Source organism: Trachypithecus francoisi, unplaced genomic scaffold (assembly GCF_009764315.1).
Source record: "Trachypithecus francoisi isolate TF-2019V2 unplaced genomic scaffold, Tfra_2.0 Lachesis_group16, whole genome shotgun sequence".
NCBI classification, from domain to species: domain Eukaryota; kingdom Metazoa; phylum Chordata; class Mammalia; order Primates; family Cercopithecidae; genus Trachypithecus; species Trachypithecus francoisi.
In genome coordinates, this window is record NW_022681461.1 from 73591770 (window position 1) to 73608202 (window position 16433).

Genomic DNA, 16433 nt, shown 5'->3' on the forward strand with positions numbered 1-16433 from the left:
AAGGTCTTGAAGGATGCACGCAAAATTTTTACAGTGGTAGACATGGGCAGGGGGTGGTTTGGAAAGAAAAATACTAATTAATAACTTTTCAATATTTTATATTATTTGAATTTTCCAAAATGAGCATTTATGCTGATATTACTTGTGTAGCTAAAAAAAGAGTTAAGGAAATTTCATCAACAGAATATATCCCAATACAGCGATAGAAAGACTGCATCAGCTACTTATCTTGTTGATTCGACATTTCCATCTGGCAATGTTTACAAATGCAACTTAATATTTTGATTTAATATACAAAACAAAATATATTTGACATTTTGGAAGAGGGACTGAGGTTAGATACAGTACTTTAAGAATGACCTCACCGAATCACTCTACCTATTTGAAAAGTTTTATGCCAAAAATATACATAAACTGAGGAATCCATTCAACAGTGACGGCTGGAACCTGATTTTCTTGTGTATCCATGCAGTGCCCGGCACATAGTAGGTTAATACTGACTGAATGATGAATGAGTCCACAGTTTAGATCTTTTTAGTAGCACCTACTTATCTGAAAGCAGGAAATTAGCAAGGATAGATGTTTGAGTTTCTTGTTAGTTGCTTTTCTTTTTTTTTTTTTTTTTTTTTGAGACGGAGTCTTGCTCTGTGGCCCAGGCTGGAGTGCAGTGGCCAGATCTCAGCTCACTGCAAGCTCCGCCTCCCGGGTTTACGCCATTCTCCTGCCTCAGCCTCCTGAGTAGCTGGGACTACAGGCGCCCGCCACCTCGCCCGGCTAGTTTTTTGTATTTTTTAGTAGAGACGGGGGTTTCACCGTGTTAGCCAGGATGGTCTCGATCTCCTGACCTCGTGATCCGCCCGTCTCGGCCTCCCAAAGTGCTGGGATTACAGGCTTGAGCCACCGCACCAGGCCGTTAGTTGCTTTTCAAATGACGAAGCCACGGGGAGGAGCCCCGCTCTTTTTTACTCAGGAGGTTAAGACTTTTGCTTAACAGGTTAGTGGGTTACGTTTTGGTGATCTTTGAGTTGAAAAAGTATTCTATTTCACACTAAAAAGGGGAAAAAGCAAGCGTGTTGTCACTCGTTGTATTATATATATACTTTTTGCTCAGACCAGAGGAGAGGGTTCTCTGATGCAAACGTTTCCTGGTTGTGAAACTGTGAGCAAATCACTCTCTTTATATCCATATTTTCATCCGAAAAAAGCGAATAATAAGTAAGCTTTTTAAAAAATGCTGGAAATATAGCCATTCCATGTTTGTACAATGAATTTTTCATGTAAATTCAATACTAGACGGTCAGGTCGAAATGCACTCAGATACTTAAACTGTATACAAATTCCAGTCCGGGCGGCCTCTTTCACCTCATTCATCGCCCCAGCCACACCTATGGGGCTGCTGCCGGTCCCAGCGGTCGACTCCAGCGCGAGGCTGGCCCCTGGACGTGCCAACTACAGCCTTGCGCACCCGGGGCAATTCCACCTCGTTTCTGGGGTCCTCGCGGGACATTCCTGCCTACTCTTGGGAGTTGGGTCCCCAACGCTTTTCCCGCCGGCAGAGGGAGGCATTCAAACCCGGCAGCCCGGGTCTGCGAAGCCGGAAGGCCCTCGGGGCCGCGAGAGGGCGGGCGGGGCGCGCGGCGGAGCGGGAAGCACAAGGCGCGCGCTCCCGCGAACGCAGGAGAGAGGCTGGGGGCGCGCGCGCGCCGGGATGAGGGGCCGAGAGGCGGGGTCTTACAGCGACCGCTGGAAGAGGGCGCCCCAGAGCCGAGCCGGAGGCCGGCTGCGAGCCGGGCGAGGGTGGGCGCGAGCGCAGGGGCGGGCCCCGAGGGAGGGCGGGGACGCTGAGGGGGCGGGGGCGGGCCAGACGGGGACGCGCTCGCGGGGTGGGGAAGGCGGGGGCGCGGCGGTGGCGGGAGCGTGCCCGGTCCCCGCCCCTGTTTCCCACTCTCCTTCCACCTCGGACCGGCCGGGGCTCCGCAGAGGCGACGCTCGCTTGTCCCCGGAACCGCCCTGCTGCCGCCGCCTGCTTCCTCCGCTTGCGGTTAGCCCGTCAGTCCCTGCTCTGTGCGCGCCTCCGTCTGGGCCATGGATGGGTAAGTGCTAGGCGGCGCGGCGGCCGCTCCGGGTTGCTCTGGCGCCGCTTCCACCCGGCTCTCGGCGGGACGCGTAAGGGCTGGGAAGTCGTGCGCGGCGCTGGCGGCCGGAGGAGCGGCCCCGGCCAAGCCCGACGGTGGGGCTTCCGGGCGTCTCTGTGGGGATCCCGGAATCGCCGAGGCGCGGTCCGTCGCAGCCTCTCCTTTCCCCACGCGGTGCCCCGGACACGTCCGCTCCTTCCCAGCCTTACTCGACACACCCAGGAGCGGAGGAAAGCCCGGTCCGGCCGCGGTGCCGGGGTCCGCCCTCTGCGCCCCGAGTCCGGGGAGCCCAGCTCGGCCTCCCGACACTTCCTCTCAGAAAATGGTGCGCGGCGCTGGGGGAGGCGGAGGCGGCGCGCGGGGCGGGCGTCCTCCTGCCGGGGGAGTTGCTGTTTACCGGCGAGGTGGGGCGAGCGGCCGACGGCGGGTGCGCGCGTCGGTACCCGTCTGGGCGGCGACCTGGTCCCAAGCCGCGGTCCCACGCGGGGTCCCCGGGCCGCCGCGGGACTTGGCCGAGGTCTCCAGACTTGTGCTGTGAGATACGTTAACGTTTTCTCGACATCAGGGATCTGGACTTAGTGACCGTGGACACTTCCCCCTCACCATTCTCTCTCCCCAAGAAACTTAATGAATTATCTGCCCGTGTATGTAAAATATGATGTACGAGCGATTTTCGGGGGCCTTTCAAATGCTCAAAAATTTAATGGGGGTCCGTGACCAAAATAAAAAGATTTAGAGTCTATGTATATAAAGGGTTCTCTGGGGACTCAGGGATATGGGGTGGGACTTGACATATTTTGGTAATTAAAGTAACAACTATGTTAGGATCTTGGTGAATTAATTGAAGGTTGTAGTGTCTGTACCTACGGATTAAAAAAAAATCTCCAACTCGGTTTATTCCCTTTATGTATTTGAGGTTTTGTTTGGCTTGTTACCTACTTTTGATGACAAGATTTCTGTAAGGTTGTGGAATATATGCAACTTACTAGAACAGTAAAAGTCGTTCACGTGTTGCCGTATAGTTGATAATTGTTATGCTATTTGAAGAAGATGAAATCTTCCAACAGGTTTTGACCTCATTAGATTTCATTTATTTTAGTTTCACAATATTAAGTGTATATGACATTTCGGATTGATTCATTTGAATGCAGATTGCACGCTGCTCCAGATATCGAAGTGGAATTTTAGATTTTATTCATGATTGGGATGTTCTTTATTTTTATTTAATTGAAGCTTTAAAATTTTTCTTAAAATTATAACTTTTGGGTACACAGTAGGTGTGTATATTTTGGGGGGGATTGAAGCTGTTTTTATTGTTTGAAGTTTCTTCGAGAACATTGTTGAAAACTTATTTCACATTACCTTATTCAGTTAGATTTTATATGTTGAAAAATTTTGTGTCGTAAAGATTTGTGTCATTGTACTAATATTTTGGTTTAGGCAGGCTGTGAAATTAGCATTTCATTATATGTAGTTAATTGTCTGGAGGGTTTGACTTAAATATGGATGCAGGCTATTTTTTTGTGTCGTAAAATTTATAGTTTCAATAAAGAGGACTCTTGAATTTTGCGTCTTTGCTGTTAAACTCTAGGATAACTGTGAAGTGCAAACTTACTTTTTGATAGTGTTTAACAAGTTAACTCTCCCTTCACCCTATTTGTGGTTTTAGAGGTAGTATTGGGTTTATTGGTTTCAATATGCAAGGCAGTTACACAGATACTGACCGGAAGGTAAGTTCATTTGGAAGTTCAGGTCGGAGCATAATTTGCCCTTTGCATCAGAACCAATAACCGTAGTGTTAAACAATCTTATTTTTTATGCAGCAAGGGTCCAGTTACTTTTCACATTTAAATTTTAGACAAATGAATTTCAAGTTTCAGAAGTTTACAAGGAAAAATAAAAAATCTACGTGGTATTTTTGAAACAGTTTACATCATCTAGAGTCATTTGTTAACTTTTATGAGATAATGATGACATAGGTTATTAACAATATGTTGAATGTATTTGTAGCTTTCTTCTAGGAGGCATGAAAAAAGCATTAATCGAAGACAGTTTCTTGGGGCTTAGAAAAGAAGAGTTTTTGTATGGCAGGACTTTAAAGGGGATTTTCACACCCTGGTCTTAAGGGATGTGGTTTAAGAATACAGTGCAGTTTTGCCTTCAGGAGACTAATTAAATTTCTACATTTTCCAACAGCCTGAAAAAGATCCTTTTTCCTCATTTGGATAGTTAAAAAACAAACCACAAGCCACCAGTCAACATATCTTTCTAGTTCCTCCTCAAATCCCAACTGTCTCTTGTGTGTGTGTATGTGTTCATTTCCTCCTGAGAGATAATTTATACTTAAACATAGTTTTGACGTGATAGAATATTTTTAAAAAGCAAATCTTTGAAAATTTTGATGTCTGAAATGTGATGTTTGTATTTATTTTAGTTCTGAGAGACTGTCTTAACTATATTTTGGTGAGCAATTTTGGGTGGTAAATGCAGATTTGCAAGATGCCTTCTATTTCTGTAAAATCCAAGCGCTGGTTTTGTTTCATTTAAAACCTCAGACACGATTATTCATGCCAGTGACTTAAAGGAACAAACTCTGGTGATTTTAAGTTTTGGTTTGGCTTCGTTAAATGAGGGTAAATGGATAAACACTCATTTTTATTGAAGTACGACTATACTTTCCTAAATACTAAAAGATAACTTAGGATTTGTTTCTTGCATTGGTAGTGAGGATTTGCTTTTACACTCTGCTGTTGCTAGACTGTCTCATCATTTTTCTTTGTATTAATATTTCACAACTCATCGCATTCTTATTTTTATTTGTTATTATAATGCTTTTTCCCCCTTATTCTTACTATCTCTGTCTTTTAAAAACTTGTTCTCTAACTTTGTTTTCCATTTTCTCTTTTTACTTTTTCCATACAGTGTTGTTACAGATCTTATAACAGTCGGTTTAAAGGTAGGAATCTTTTACTATCCTTTCATACGCATTTTTATATCTTTTGGCATATTTTCAATCTCACCTGTTCATAAAATTATCTGCTTTATTGTGTAATAGTCTTTCATTTTTACTTAGCTTCAAAATAAGTAGACCTGAGGTAATTTTGGATTTTACGTATTTATAAGGAGGAACTATAGTATTATGTATAGCAGTTAAATGTAGCCTAGGCTTAGGCTTGGTGCGGTGGCTAACCCCTGTAATCCCAGCAGTTTGGGAGGCTGAGGTGGGCGGATTGCTTGAGCCCAGGAGTTTGAGACCAGCCTGGGCAACACCGTGAAACCCTATCTCTATTAAAAAAAAAAATAAAAAAAATTAGCTGGGCATGGTGGTGCGTGCCTGTAGTCCCGACTACTTGGGAGGCTGAGCTGGGAGAATCACGTGAGCCTGGGAAGTCAAGGCTGCAGTGAGTGTGATCGTGGCACTGCACTCCAGCCTGAGCAATGGGAGTGAGACCCTGTCTCAAAAAAAAAAAAGAAAAAAAAAAAAGAAAAAGTGTAGCCTAGGCTCTGATTTATCTTTTTACCATGTCTTTTCTTATATCCTCTTTCATGGATGTACCAATGAGAATAATCTAAGCAGGTGATACTTCTTTCTTTAGTGCCTACTATGTGTCAGGTGTTTTACATGTATTTTTACTAATCATAGCAATCCTTCAAGGTGGGTAATCAGTATTCCCATTTTAGAGGTGAAAAAATAGCTTTAGAAAGTTCGTGTCCAAGATGTGGTGCACTAGTGTTCAAACTCTTGTCTTCAAGGTACCAAAGCCTGACTTTTTTTTCATTATACCTAGCTGTCAGCAATGAGAGTTCTGTCTAAAAGGCAAACATCCAGAGAGCTGGATAATTAGTATTTTATAATAAGGATTCTTCTAGGTTTTAAATCATTTCAGTCTTACCGAAGTCTTTTCATTTATTGGGTTTTTTTTGTTTCTTTGTTTTTTGTTTTTTGTTTTTGAGGCGGAGTCTCACTGTTGCCCAGGCTGGGGTGCAGTGGTCTAATCTCTGCTCACTGCAGCCTCCACCTTTGAAGGGGTTCCAGTGATTCTTTTGCTTTAGCCTCCTGAGTAGCTGGGATTACAGGCACATGCCACCATGCCTGGCTAATTTTTTGTATTTTTAGTAGATACGGGGTTTCAACACGTTGCCCAGGCTGGTCTCCAACTCCTGACCTCAGGTGATCTGCCCTCCTTGGCCTCTCAAAGTGCTAGGATTACAGGCGTGAGCAGCTGCGCCCGGCCCATTTTTTGGATTTTTTTTTTTTTTTTTGAGACGGAGTCTTGCTCTGTCGCCCAGGCTGGAGTGCAGTGGCCAGATCTCAGCTCACTGCAACCTCCGCCTCCCGGGTTCACGCCATTCTCCTGCCTCAGCCTCCCGAGTAGCTGGGACCACAGGCGCCCGCCACCTCGCCCAGCTAATTTTTTGTATTTTTAGTAGAGACGGGGTTTCACCGTGTTAGCCAGGATGGTCTCGATCTCCTGACCTCGTGATCCGCCCGTCTCGGCCTCCCAAAGTGCTGGGATTACAGGCTTGAGCCACCGCGCCCGGCCCGTTTTTTTGGATTTTTAAATATAAATTAAGTAAACAGTGCCCATCTGTATGAGACTTAAAATATCTGGGTGTTCTAAACGTTCCCTTAGTATTTTAATATTTGATATAGCTGAGTTGAGAATCTAGTTCTAGAAGCCACTTACAGTTCAGATTATTGTAGAAAGAAATAATTCATCTTTGTTTTTGTGTATCTTACACATTATAGATTGACTTACGTAAATTTGTTCCACCACTTTGGGTCCATCTGTGTTCATCTCTTCTTGCTAGCAAATTTCAGGCTCCTGCTTTATTTGCATTTGTCGGATCTGACGGGGTGTTCATTCATGGTTTTTTTGTTGTTGTTTGTTTTTAACTGTCACTTAGGCTGGAGTGCAGTGGTGGCATGATCATAGTTCATTGCAGCCTCGAACTCCTGAACTCAAGCCATCCTCTTGCCTCAGCCTCCAAAGTAGCTAGTAAATCTACAAGTGTGCACCACCATGCCCAGCTGGGATTTTGCTGTGTTGCCCAGACTGGTCTCAAACTCTTGGTCTCTCAGAGTGCTGGGATTGCAGGCATGAGCCACTGCGCCTGCCCTAAAAATATGTCTTGGTAAGAAAATTTAAATGTTAGATGCAAGAACCATATTTGAATACAAGATTTGGCTTTCTGACTACCTGCTTTTAGCAAGCACTTTGTAAAAAAAGATCAGATCCTACTCTGAAGAGAAGATAAGCTTACTAGTTGATTCAGTAGCAATCTTTATTTTTATAGACTTAGATACTGGGAATGTAAAATTATGCATTATCTGGAGAAATTTCTCTAAGATTGTTCTTTTTGGATTCCATCCAAGGAAGCTTAATTACCAAGTAAATACTAAGAGGCCAATAAGGCTTATAATTCATCTAGATTGTGTGAAAGATAATCTAGCAGCTACTTAATTTCCTTTGTATGCCATCTGAATATGATGACACAACAAATGGTTTCAGCCAGTGGCAAGAGTGGATTTCAGGTTATCTTCCATAAGTTGCTTTCCTGGATTCGGAAGAGTAATACGAACTTTTAAAAAAAGAATTGGCCGGGCGCGGTGGCTCAAGCCTGTAATCCCAGCACTTTGGGAGGCTGAGATGGGCGGATCACGAGGTCAGGAGATCGAGACCATCCTGGCTAACACGGTGAAACCCTGTCTCTACTAAAAAATACAAAAAACTAGCCGGGCGAGGTGGTGGGCGCCTGTAGTCCCAGCTACTCGGGAGGCTGAGGCAGGAGAATGGCATAAACCTGGGAGGTGGAGCTTGCAGTGAGCTGAGATCCGGCCACTGCACTCCAGCCTGGGCGACGCAGCGAGACTCCGTCTCCAAAAAAAAAAGAATTGAAAATGCTCTGTAGTATAACATAAAATACATTGTTTTAGAGAAAGAAAACTGAGTTGTTTTTAGAGATTAAGTGGTTCACCAGAATATGTTATGATGGCAGGGATTTTTGCTTTTTTCTTCACTACTGTGTTTCTAGTGTCTGTCACATAATAAGCTCTCAGAAATACTTGATGAGTGAATGAATGCCAAATTGTCACATGGCTAGTTAGGTAGCATACTTAGACAGGAACTCAAGCTTTCTCATTTTGCTAGTGTTTTTTTCCCCCCGTCTATATGTCATATACTGTGGTGAGAAAGAAATCATTTCATTTTTAAATTGGAATTTTCTTGAAGACAGGTAACATTTTTCAGGCGGCTTAGGACTGTCTTATGTTATACCTAGGTGTATATCTTGGATGTTCTTTGTGGTGTTACAATTTTTTGAGCCTTGCCAAAATTAAGAAAATTGGTTTCTGATACTACTTTCATGAAAATTTTGTTTTATTTATTCATGTAATTTTTTTTTTTTTTTGAGATGGAAGTGTCTCCCTCTGTTGCCCAGGCTGGAGTGCAGTGGCACAATCTTGGCTCACTGCAACCTCCACCTCGTGGGTTCAAGCGATTCTCCTGCCTCAGCATCCCGAGTAGCTGGGACTACAGACGCACGCCACCGTACTTGGCTATTTTTTTTTTGTATTTTTAGTAGAGACAGGGTTTTACCATGTTGGCCAGGCTGATCTCAAACTCCTGACCTCGTGATCTGCTCACCTTGGCCTCCCAAAGTGCTGGGATTACAGGCGTGAGCTACTGTGCCCGGCCTTCTTCATGTAATTTTTGTATTTTGAGATGCTTATTGGGAAACTGAGATGTATTTGCTATTTTTTTTTCTTTCTTTGAAGACAGGCTCTACCTCTGTCGTTGCCCAGACTGGAGTACAGTGGCACAATCATGGCTCACTGCATTCTCCACCACCAAGGCTCAAGTGATCCTCCTACCTCAGCCTCCTGAATAGCTAGGACCACAGGCATGTGCCACCACACCCTGTTAATTTTGAAATTTTTTTGTAGAGACAAAGGCCTCACTATGTTGTCCAGGCTAGCCTTGAACTCCTGGCCTCAAGTGATTCTCCTCCCTCAGTCTCCTAAAGTGCTGGGATTACAGGTGTGAGCCACCACACCCAAGCATAATTGCTGTCTTTAATTTTGAATTCCTATTTTTTTTTTTTTTTTTTTTGAGACGGAGTCTTGCTCTGTCACCCAGCCTGGAGTGCAGTGGCGCGATCTCAGCTCACTGCAAGCTCCACCTCCTGGGTTTACACCATTCTCCTGCCTCAGCCTCCGGAGTAGGGTGGGACTACAGGCGCCCGCCACCACGCCCAGCTAATTTTTTGTATTTTTTAGTGGAGAGTGTTAGCCAGGATGGTCTCCATCTCCTGATTTCGTGATCCACCTGCCTTGGCCTCCCAGAGTTCTGTGATTACAGGCGTGAGCCACTGTGCCCAGCCTGAATTCTTTTAAATGAAGAACCAACTAGATGATAATGAGTGATAACTGTACATGTTTTAAGAACTTTATTATACCATATAAATCAAAGCGTCAGCCTGTGGATAACATGGCATTTTGTGTGTCTAGCTTATACTTTAATTATTAACTAGCGGGCTTATTTTAAACTCAAATATTCCTCATAATCCTGGTTATTTTTTCAAAATACTGTCATAGCTATTAGAGTATGATTTTAAGAAAATGATGGTCTTACATACCAAATATGTTTTAGACTTTTTCTGGGTTTTCCTATTTTAAGTGAGTAGATGAGTATGAAAAACTCACATGTATGGGAAGGACCATAATTGGTTTCTAGTAATTATCATATCTGCCACTATATAGAAGAGAACAATATAGCATATTTAAATTAATTTTTGAGGATTAGTGTTCTGTTTGCTTGACCAGGGGTTGGCAAACTATGGCTATGGGCCACATTCGGCTTGCCACCTGTTTTTGTAGTTTTATTCAAACACAGCTGTGCTCATTCATATTGTCTGGCTACTTTTCACACTACAAAGGCAGTCGTGGTTGTAGTGGAGACTGCAAAGCCTAAAATACTTACTCTCTGGCCCTTTACAGAAAACGTTTGCCTGCTGCTGTATTTGAGCTATAGGAAATGTAGAAGGCATTTGCTGCAATCCTTTTCCTTTTAAACTGAGCTGTAATTTACATAGAATGAAATGCACATGTCTTAAGGGTATAATTCAGTAAAATTTGACACTTGTATCCACTCGTGTTTCCTGTATACCTCATTCAAGATAATAGAACACCCACTCTAGAAAGTTCCCTGTTGCCTCTTTCCAGACCCAGTTAAGGCAGCTGTTCTGATTTTTATCACCAGAGATTAGTTTTACCTGTTTCCTTTGTTTGAGACAGGGTCTCACTGTGTAGCTTAGGCTGGAGTGCAGTGGTGTGATCAAGGCTCACTGCAGTCTCAACTTCCTGGGCTCAGACGATCCTCCTGCCTCAGCCTCCTGAGTAGCTGGGACTACAGGTGCACTCCACCACTCCGGGCTATTTTTTGTGTTTTTTGTAGAGACAGGGTTTCGCCATGTTGCCCAGGCTGGTGTCCTGGGCTCAAGCCATCTGCTTGCCTTGGCCACCCAAAGTGCTGGGATTATAGGCATGAGCCACCGTGCTTGGCCAGTTTTACCTGTTTTTGAACTTCATATAAATGGAGTCATAGAACATAAAAGCTCTTATTGATGTCTGACTTCTTTTATTCAGCAAAATGGTTTTGAGAGTCATCCTTGTACTTGCATATATCAGTAGTTCTTTTTTTTATTTTATTTTTGTGAGTATTCCACTGTGTGAATATAATGCAGGGGTTTTTGCTTCTTAGTTCAGCTAAATCCAGGTTCTTGTGTCACAACCAGGAGAAATTAGGCATGTGGACACATTGAAGGGTGAGGAGAATGGAATTTATTAAGCGAAAGGGGAGCTCTCAGCAAAGAGAGGGGTCCTTCAGATTGAATACCAGGCCACTACACTGGAGTTGAAGAGGCCAGCCTCCTCCCCAGCCTAAGGTGCGAATTCCTCGTGGCTCCACCCCCTTCCCCAGTGTGCATGCGGGCCCTTAGTCTGAGCCACTGCACGTTGATTTATTTCGCTTACTGCATGTGTTAAGTGATGGAATTTTTCACTGTGGGCATGTTTAGGCAAGCCCCTTGTGCATAATGACCTGGGCAGGTTGAAGGTTCTCCAGGGACCCTTCCCTCTTTACCCAGCCATTTTGCTATCTCCTGACTCTATCAAATACGTAACGATATTTAAAAATTCATTCTCATGTTGATGGCCATTTGGACACTTTTCAGTTTGGGGCCATTATGAATTAAGCTACCGCGAACATTTATGTGTAAGTCTTTGGGTATATGTATTTTTCATTCAATCCATGACTAGGAGTAGAATTGCTGGGTGATAGGATATGTATATGTTTACGTTTGTAAGAAATTGTTCAACTGTTTTCTAAAGTGCTGTACCGCCTTACACTCTGATCAGTTTTGTATTAGAGTTCAGTTGCCTCATGTGTCAGCCAAACTGACAACACGCTGGATATTGTCGGTTTTTAATTTTAGGCATTCTTGTGGACTAGTATTACCTCATTTTTAGTTTTAATTTGCATTAAATTGTTGATCCAGTGATGGTGGTGGTGAGTTTTTCATGTGCTTAGTAGGCTTTCCCTTATCTTCTTTTGTGAATGTCTGTTAAGTCTTTTGTCTGTTCTTTTAAAGGTTTTTTGTTGTTTTTTTTTTTTTTTTTTTTTTTTTTTTTGAGACGGAGTCTTGCTCTGCCACCCAGGCTGGAGTGCAGTGGCCGGATCTCAGCTCACTGCAAGCTCCGCCTCCCGGGTTTACGCCATTCTCCTGTCTCAGCCTCCCGAGTAGCTGGGACTACAGGCGCCCGCCTCGTCGCCCGGCTAGTTTTTTGTATTTTTAAGTAGAGACAGGGTTTCACCGTATTAGCCAGGATGGTCTCGATCTCCTGACCTCGTGATCCGCCCGTCTCGGCCTCCCAAAGTGCTGGGATTACAGGCTTGAGCCACCGCGCCCGGCCTGTTTTTTTTTTTAATGAGGGAGTCTCACTCTGTTACCCAGGCTGGAGTGCAGTGGTATGATCTTGGCTCACTGCAACTTCTGTCTCCCAGGTTCAAGCTGTTCTCCTGCCTCAGGTACCCGACTATCTGGGACTACAGGTGTGCAGCACCATACCTGGCTAATTTTGTATTTAGTAGAGACAGAGTTTCACCATGTTAGCCAGGCTGGTCTTGAACTTCTGACCTCAAGTGATCCACCGGCCTTGGGCTCTCAAAGTGCTGGGATTTCAGATGTGAACCACTGTACCAGGCCCTCAACATATTAATTATACTTCCTTTAACATTTGTTTAGTGGTTGCCCTATACATTGTAGCATATACATTTACTACGTTTCTGATTTATAATGTTTTCCTTCTCCCTAAATAACTTTTAAAAAACTTTTCTTGTGGGGCATGTCCACTGATAGGAATTCTCTTGGTTTTGTGTTTCTCCTATACTCCAAGAATGCTTTTTCTCCGCATACAGAATTCTAGGTTGTCTTTTTTTTCCCTTTTTTTAAAAAACTCTTTAAATGCTTCACTTTCTTTTTGCTTGCATGGTTTCTGATGAGAAAGAAACTTCTGTAATTCTTGTCCCTGTACCTCCATAAGTATGGTATTTTTTCTTCTGGTTTCTTTCTTGATTTTCTCTTTTGTTTTCTTCAGTTTGAATGATATGCCAAGGTGTGAATTTTTTAGTGTTTATCCTGGTTGGTTTTCTCAGAGCTTCCTGGATCTGTGGTTTGGCTATCATTAATTATGGAAAATTCTTGGTTGTTATTACTTTTACATGTTTCGTCTGCCCTGTACTCTCTCTCTTTTTTCTAGAACTTATCAGAAAATATTCATTTCCTTCTGTGTTACCCATTTGAAATTGTCCCACATTTCTTTTTTTTTTTTTTTTTTTTTTTTTTTTTTTTTTTTTTTTGAGACGGAGTCTCGCTCTGTCGCCCAGGCTGGAGTGCAGTGGCCGGATCTCAGCTCACTACAAGCTCCGCCTCCCGGGTTCACGCCATTCTCCTGCCTCAGCCTCCGAGTAGCTGGGACTACAGGCGCCCGCCACCGCGCCCGGCTAGTTTTTTGTATTTTTAGTAGAGATGGGGTTTCACCGTGTTAGCCAGGAGGGTCTCGATCTCCTGACCTCGTGATCCGCCCACCTCGGCCTCCCAAAGTGCTGGGATTACAGGCTTGAGCCACCGCGCCCGGCCCTACATTTCTTGAACATTCTCTAATTATTTTCCTTTGCATTTCAGTTTGGAAAGTTTCTGTTGAAATATCTTCAAGCTCATTGATTCTTTCCTCAGCTGTGTCCAGCCTACTGATGATGAACCCATCAGAAGTATTCTTCATTTCTGTTACAGTGTTTTTTATTTCTAGCAAAAATTTCCTTTTGGTTCTTTTATAGAGTTTTCACGTCTCTGGTATAGTATCCGTCTTTATTGCATGTTATCTACTTTTTCCATTACAGCCAGTGACATCATGTTGCTAAGCAATCAGTGGGCTTGCTGTCTGATGTGCATAGAGGCCAATACCATGGCACTTTTCTGAGAAAAGAAGAGCTTTATTGTTGAATGGCAAGGAGACAGAAGGAAATGCTTAAACCTGTCTCTTCTAGCTGGGGGATGGCATTGGTTTTACAGTTATTGAGTAATGAGGCATGATCCGAGGTGATTCCAGGAGGCGTGATTTAACTGGATCCTCCCATGTGGTGTCTGTCTGTTTTTTTTTGAGACAAGATCTTGCTCTTTTGCCCAGGCTAGAGTGCAGTGGCATGAATCATAGCTCACTGCAACCTTGAACTTGTGGGTCCAAGTGATCCTCCTGCCTCAGCCTCCTCAGTAGCTAGGACTACACGGACATGCCACCATGCCCGGCTAATTTTAAACGATTTTTTTTGTAGAGACTGGGTTTCTCTATGTTGCTGAGGCTGGTCTTGAACGCCTGGCCTCAAGTGATCTTCCTGCCTCAACCTCCCCATGTCTTGGGATTACAGGTGTGAGCCACCGCACCTGTTCAGGTGTTTGCTTCTTAATTCAGTCTCCATTCCTTGTTCCCAACTCTTGGGTTCCACCCATGGTTGCCAGCTTGGTTCACCTGGATGTGTCCAGATTATCTGACCTTCCATGTAGGGGTCCATGGCAACTGAAAAACAACTCACCATCTTATTACACAAAGGTGGACCAAGTTGGGTTGGTTCTGTGGTTAAAATTGTTATTTTAAACCATGTCTGATAATTCCAAAATCTGTGTCCTGTTTGAATCTGATCCTGATGCTTGTTTTGTTTCTTTAGTCTGTGTTTTTTCTTACCTTAAAAGATTAAAACACACCTTGTAATTTTTTGTTGAAAGCGAGATGTGCTGTATCAGAGAATAGGAACTGAGGTAAAAGGCCTTTAGTGTGAGTTTTATGTTATTCTGGCTAGGATTTTCTTTAGTGTCCTTGTTTTTGCCCCCTCTTTTAGAGTCTGAGCCTTGCAGCTCTTTGAGCTATAATCCTTTGCTATACTAGACCCCTGAGATGTGGTGGTAACGCATTGGGAGGGGGGAAGCATTCCATAGCCTTTTGGTTAATATCAGCCGTTTCCCAGGACTGTGCCTGTGCCTGTGCCTCTGATAGGTGACTTTCACTAGTGTTTCAGTTTTTTTCCGCCTTAGGTAGGCCAGGTAGGCCAAAAGGGGCTGGAGTTTAGGAAATACCCTTTCCCTAGATTGGACAAAGTAAAGTTTTTTGAAAACATCAGAATAAGACTGTAATTTTGGAGGAAGCTCTTGCTCTTGGTTGTATTTCACAGTGGTTACTGTTCCCCCTCCTCCTGCTAGAGACTGGAAGGGGCCTTTCTTTTTTGGGGGGGGGAGACGGAGTCTCGCTCTGTCACCCAGGCTGGAGTGCAGTGGCGTGATCTCGGCTCACTGCAGCCTCTACCTCCTCGGATCAAGCAATTCTTCTGCCTCAGCCTCCCAAGTAGCTGGGACTACAGGTACACGCTGCCATGCCTGACTAATTTTTGTATTTTTTAGTAGAGACTGGGTTTCACCACATTGACCAGGATGGTATTGATCTCCTGACCTTGTGATCCGCCCACCTTGACCTCCCAAAGTGCTGGGATTTCAGGGGTCTTTTAATATCTTCACCTTAAGAACTTGGTGTAGGATTCCTGGTAAAGCCTAGGGAAGTATGGGGGCCCTTAGGATTACAGGCTCTGAGGGTTTCTTACTTGTATGTTAGTTCTTACTCCAGCAGTTTGTCAGAGTTACCATTTAAGTAGTCCTGTCAATTTTTTTTTTTTTTTTTTTTTTGAGATGGAGTATTCCTCTGTCGCCTGGGCTGGAGTGCAGTGGCGCAATCTTGGCTCACTATAAGCTCTGCCTCCTGGGTTCACGCCATTCTCCTGCCTCAGCCTCCCTAGTAACTGAGACTACAGGTACCCGCCACCATGCCCCGCTAATTTTTTGTATTTCTAGTAGAGACAGGGTTTCACCGTATTAGCCAGGATGGTCTCGATCTCCTGACCTCGTGATCCGCCCACCTCAGCCTCCCAGGTGCTGGGATTACAGGCGTGAGCCATCGTGCCTGGCAAGTAGTCTTGTCAATTTATAGTTCCAGCAGATTCTGCTGCAGACAAGGATACTTCGATTGTGACTCTGGATTCGGCAGTCTTCAGATTTTGAAGTGGTGATTTGCCTCATGACCTTACTGTCCAAGAATAGCTGATGATTTTTAGTTTGTTAGGTTTTTTTTTTTTCCCCCAGACTAAGTCTCGCTCTGTTGCCCAGTCTGGGGTACAGTGGCGTGATCTCAGCTCTCTGCAGCCTCCGTCTGCCGGGTTCAAGCGTTTCTCCTGCCTCAGCCTCCTGAGTGGCTGGGATTACAGGTGTGTGCCACCATGCCCAGCTAATTTTTATATTTTTAGCAGAGACAAGGTTTCACCATGTTGGTCAGGCTGGTCTTGAACTCCTGACCTTGTGACCCGCCCCCCCGCCTCCCAAAGTGCTGGATTACAGGTGTGAGCCACCACGCCCGGCCAATTTTCTTTTTGTAAAGGCAAAAGTGACAGCTTCCAAGCTGACTAGGAAGTCCTACTCATTCTTTCAAATAGGGTTTATATCTCTATTACTGAGTGTAAGAATTCTTCATATATTGTGAATGTAAGTCCTTTGTCAGGTGTATGTATTGTGAATATTTTCCTGTCTATGGCTTATCTGTTCATTTCTTAATGGTGTCTTTTGATAAATAGAAGAATTTTATTTTGATACATTTAATTTCTTTTCCTTTTAGGTTATAGCTTTGTATGTCTCATCTAACTAAGA

At 44.0% G+C, this 16433-nt stretch overlaps 1 protein-coding gene across 9 annotated transcripts in view; it reads left to right on the forward strand.

Annotated features, from left to right (window-relative positions):
- Positions 1–1896: 1896 nt before the first annotated feature.
- The window catches only part of PTBP3 (polypyrimidine tract binding protein 3), a 120872-nt gene continuing 106335 nt past the window's right edge, over positions 1897–16433 (forward strand). For 2 of the 9 annotated variants that reach the window (XM_033237810.1, XM_033237811.1), the window contains exon 1: positions 1903–2093. Coding sequence is in view for 2 of the 9 variants with exons in the window: in XM_033237801.1 (XP_033093692.1) it covers positions 2086–2093; positions 5058–5091 (42 nt within the window). In the remaining 7 variants the exon portion in view is untranslated. Of the gene's footprint in view, positions 2094–2538; positions 2780–5057; positions 5092–16433 lie in introns of those variants that run through there. The other 7 variants (XM_033237801.1, XM_033237802.1, XM_033237808.1 and 4 more) reach the window with 7 other exon arrangements.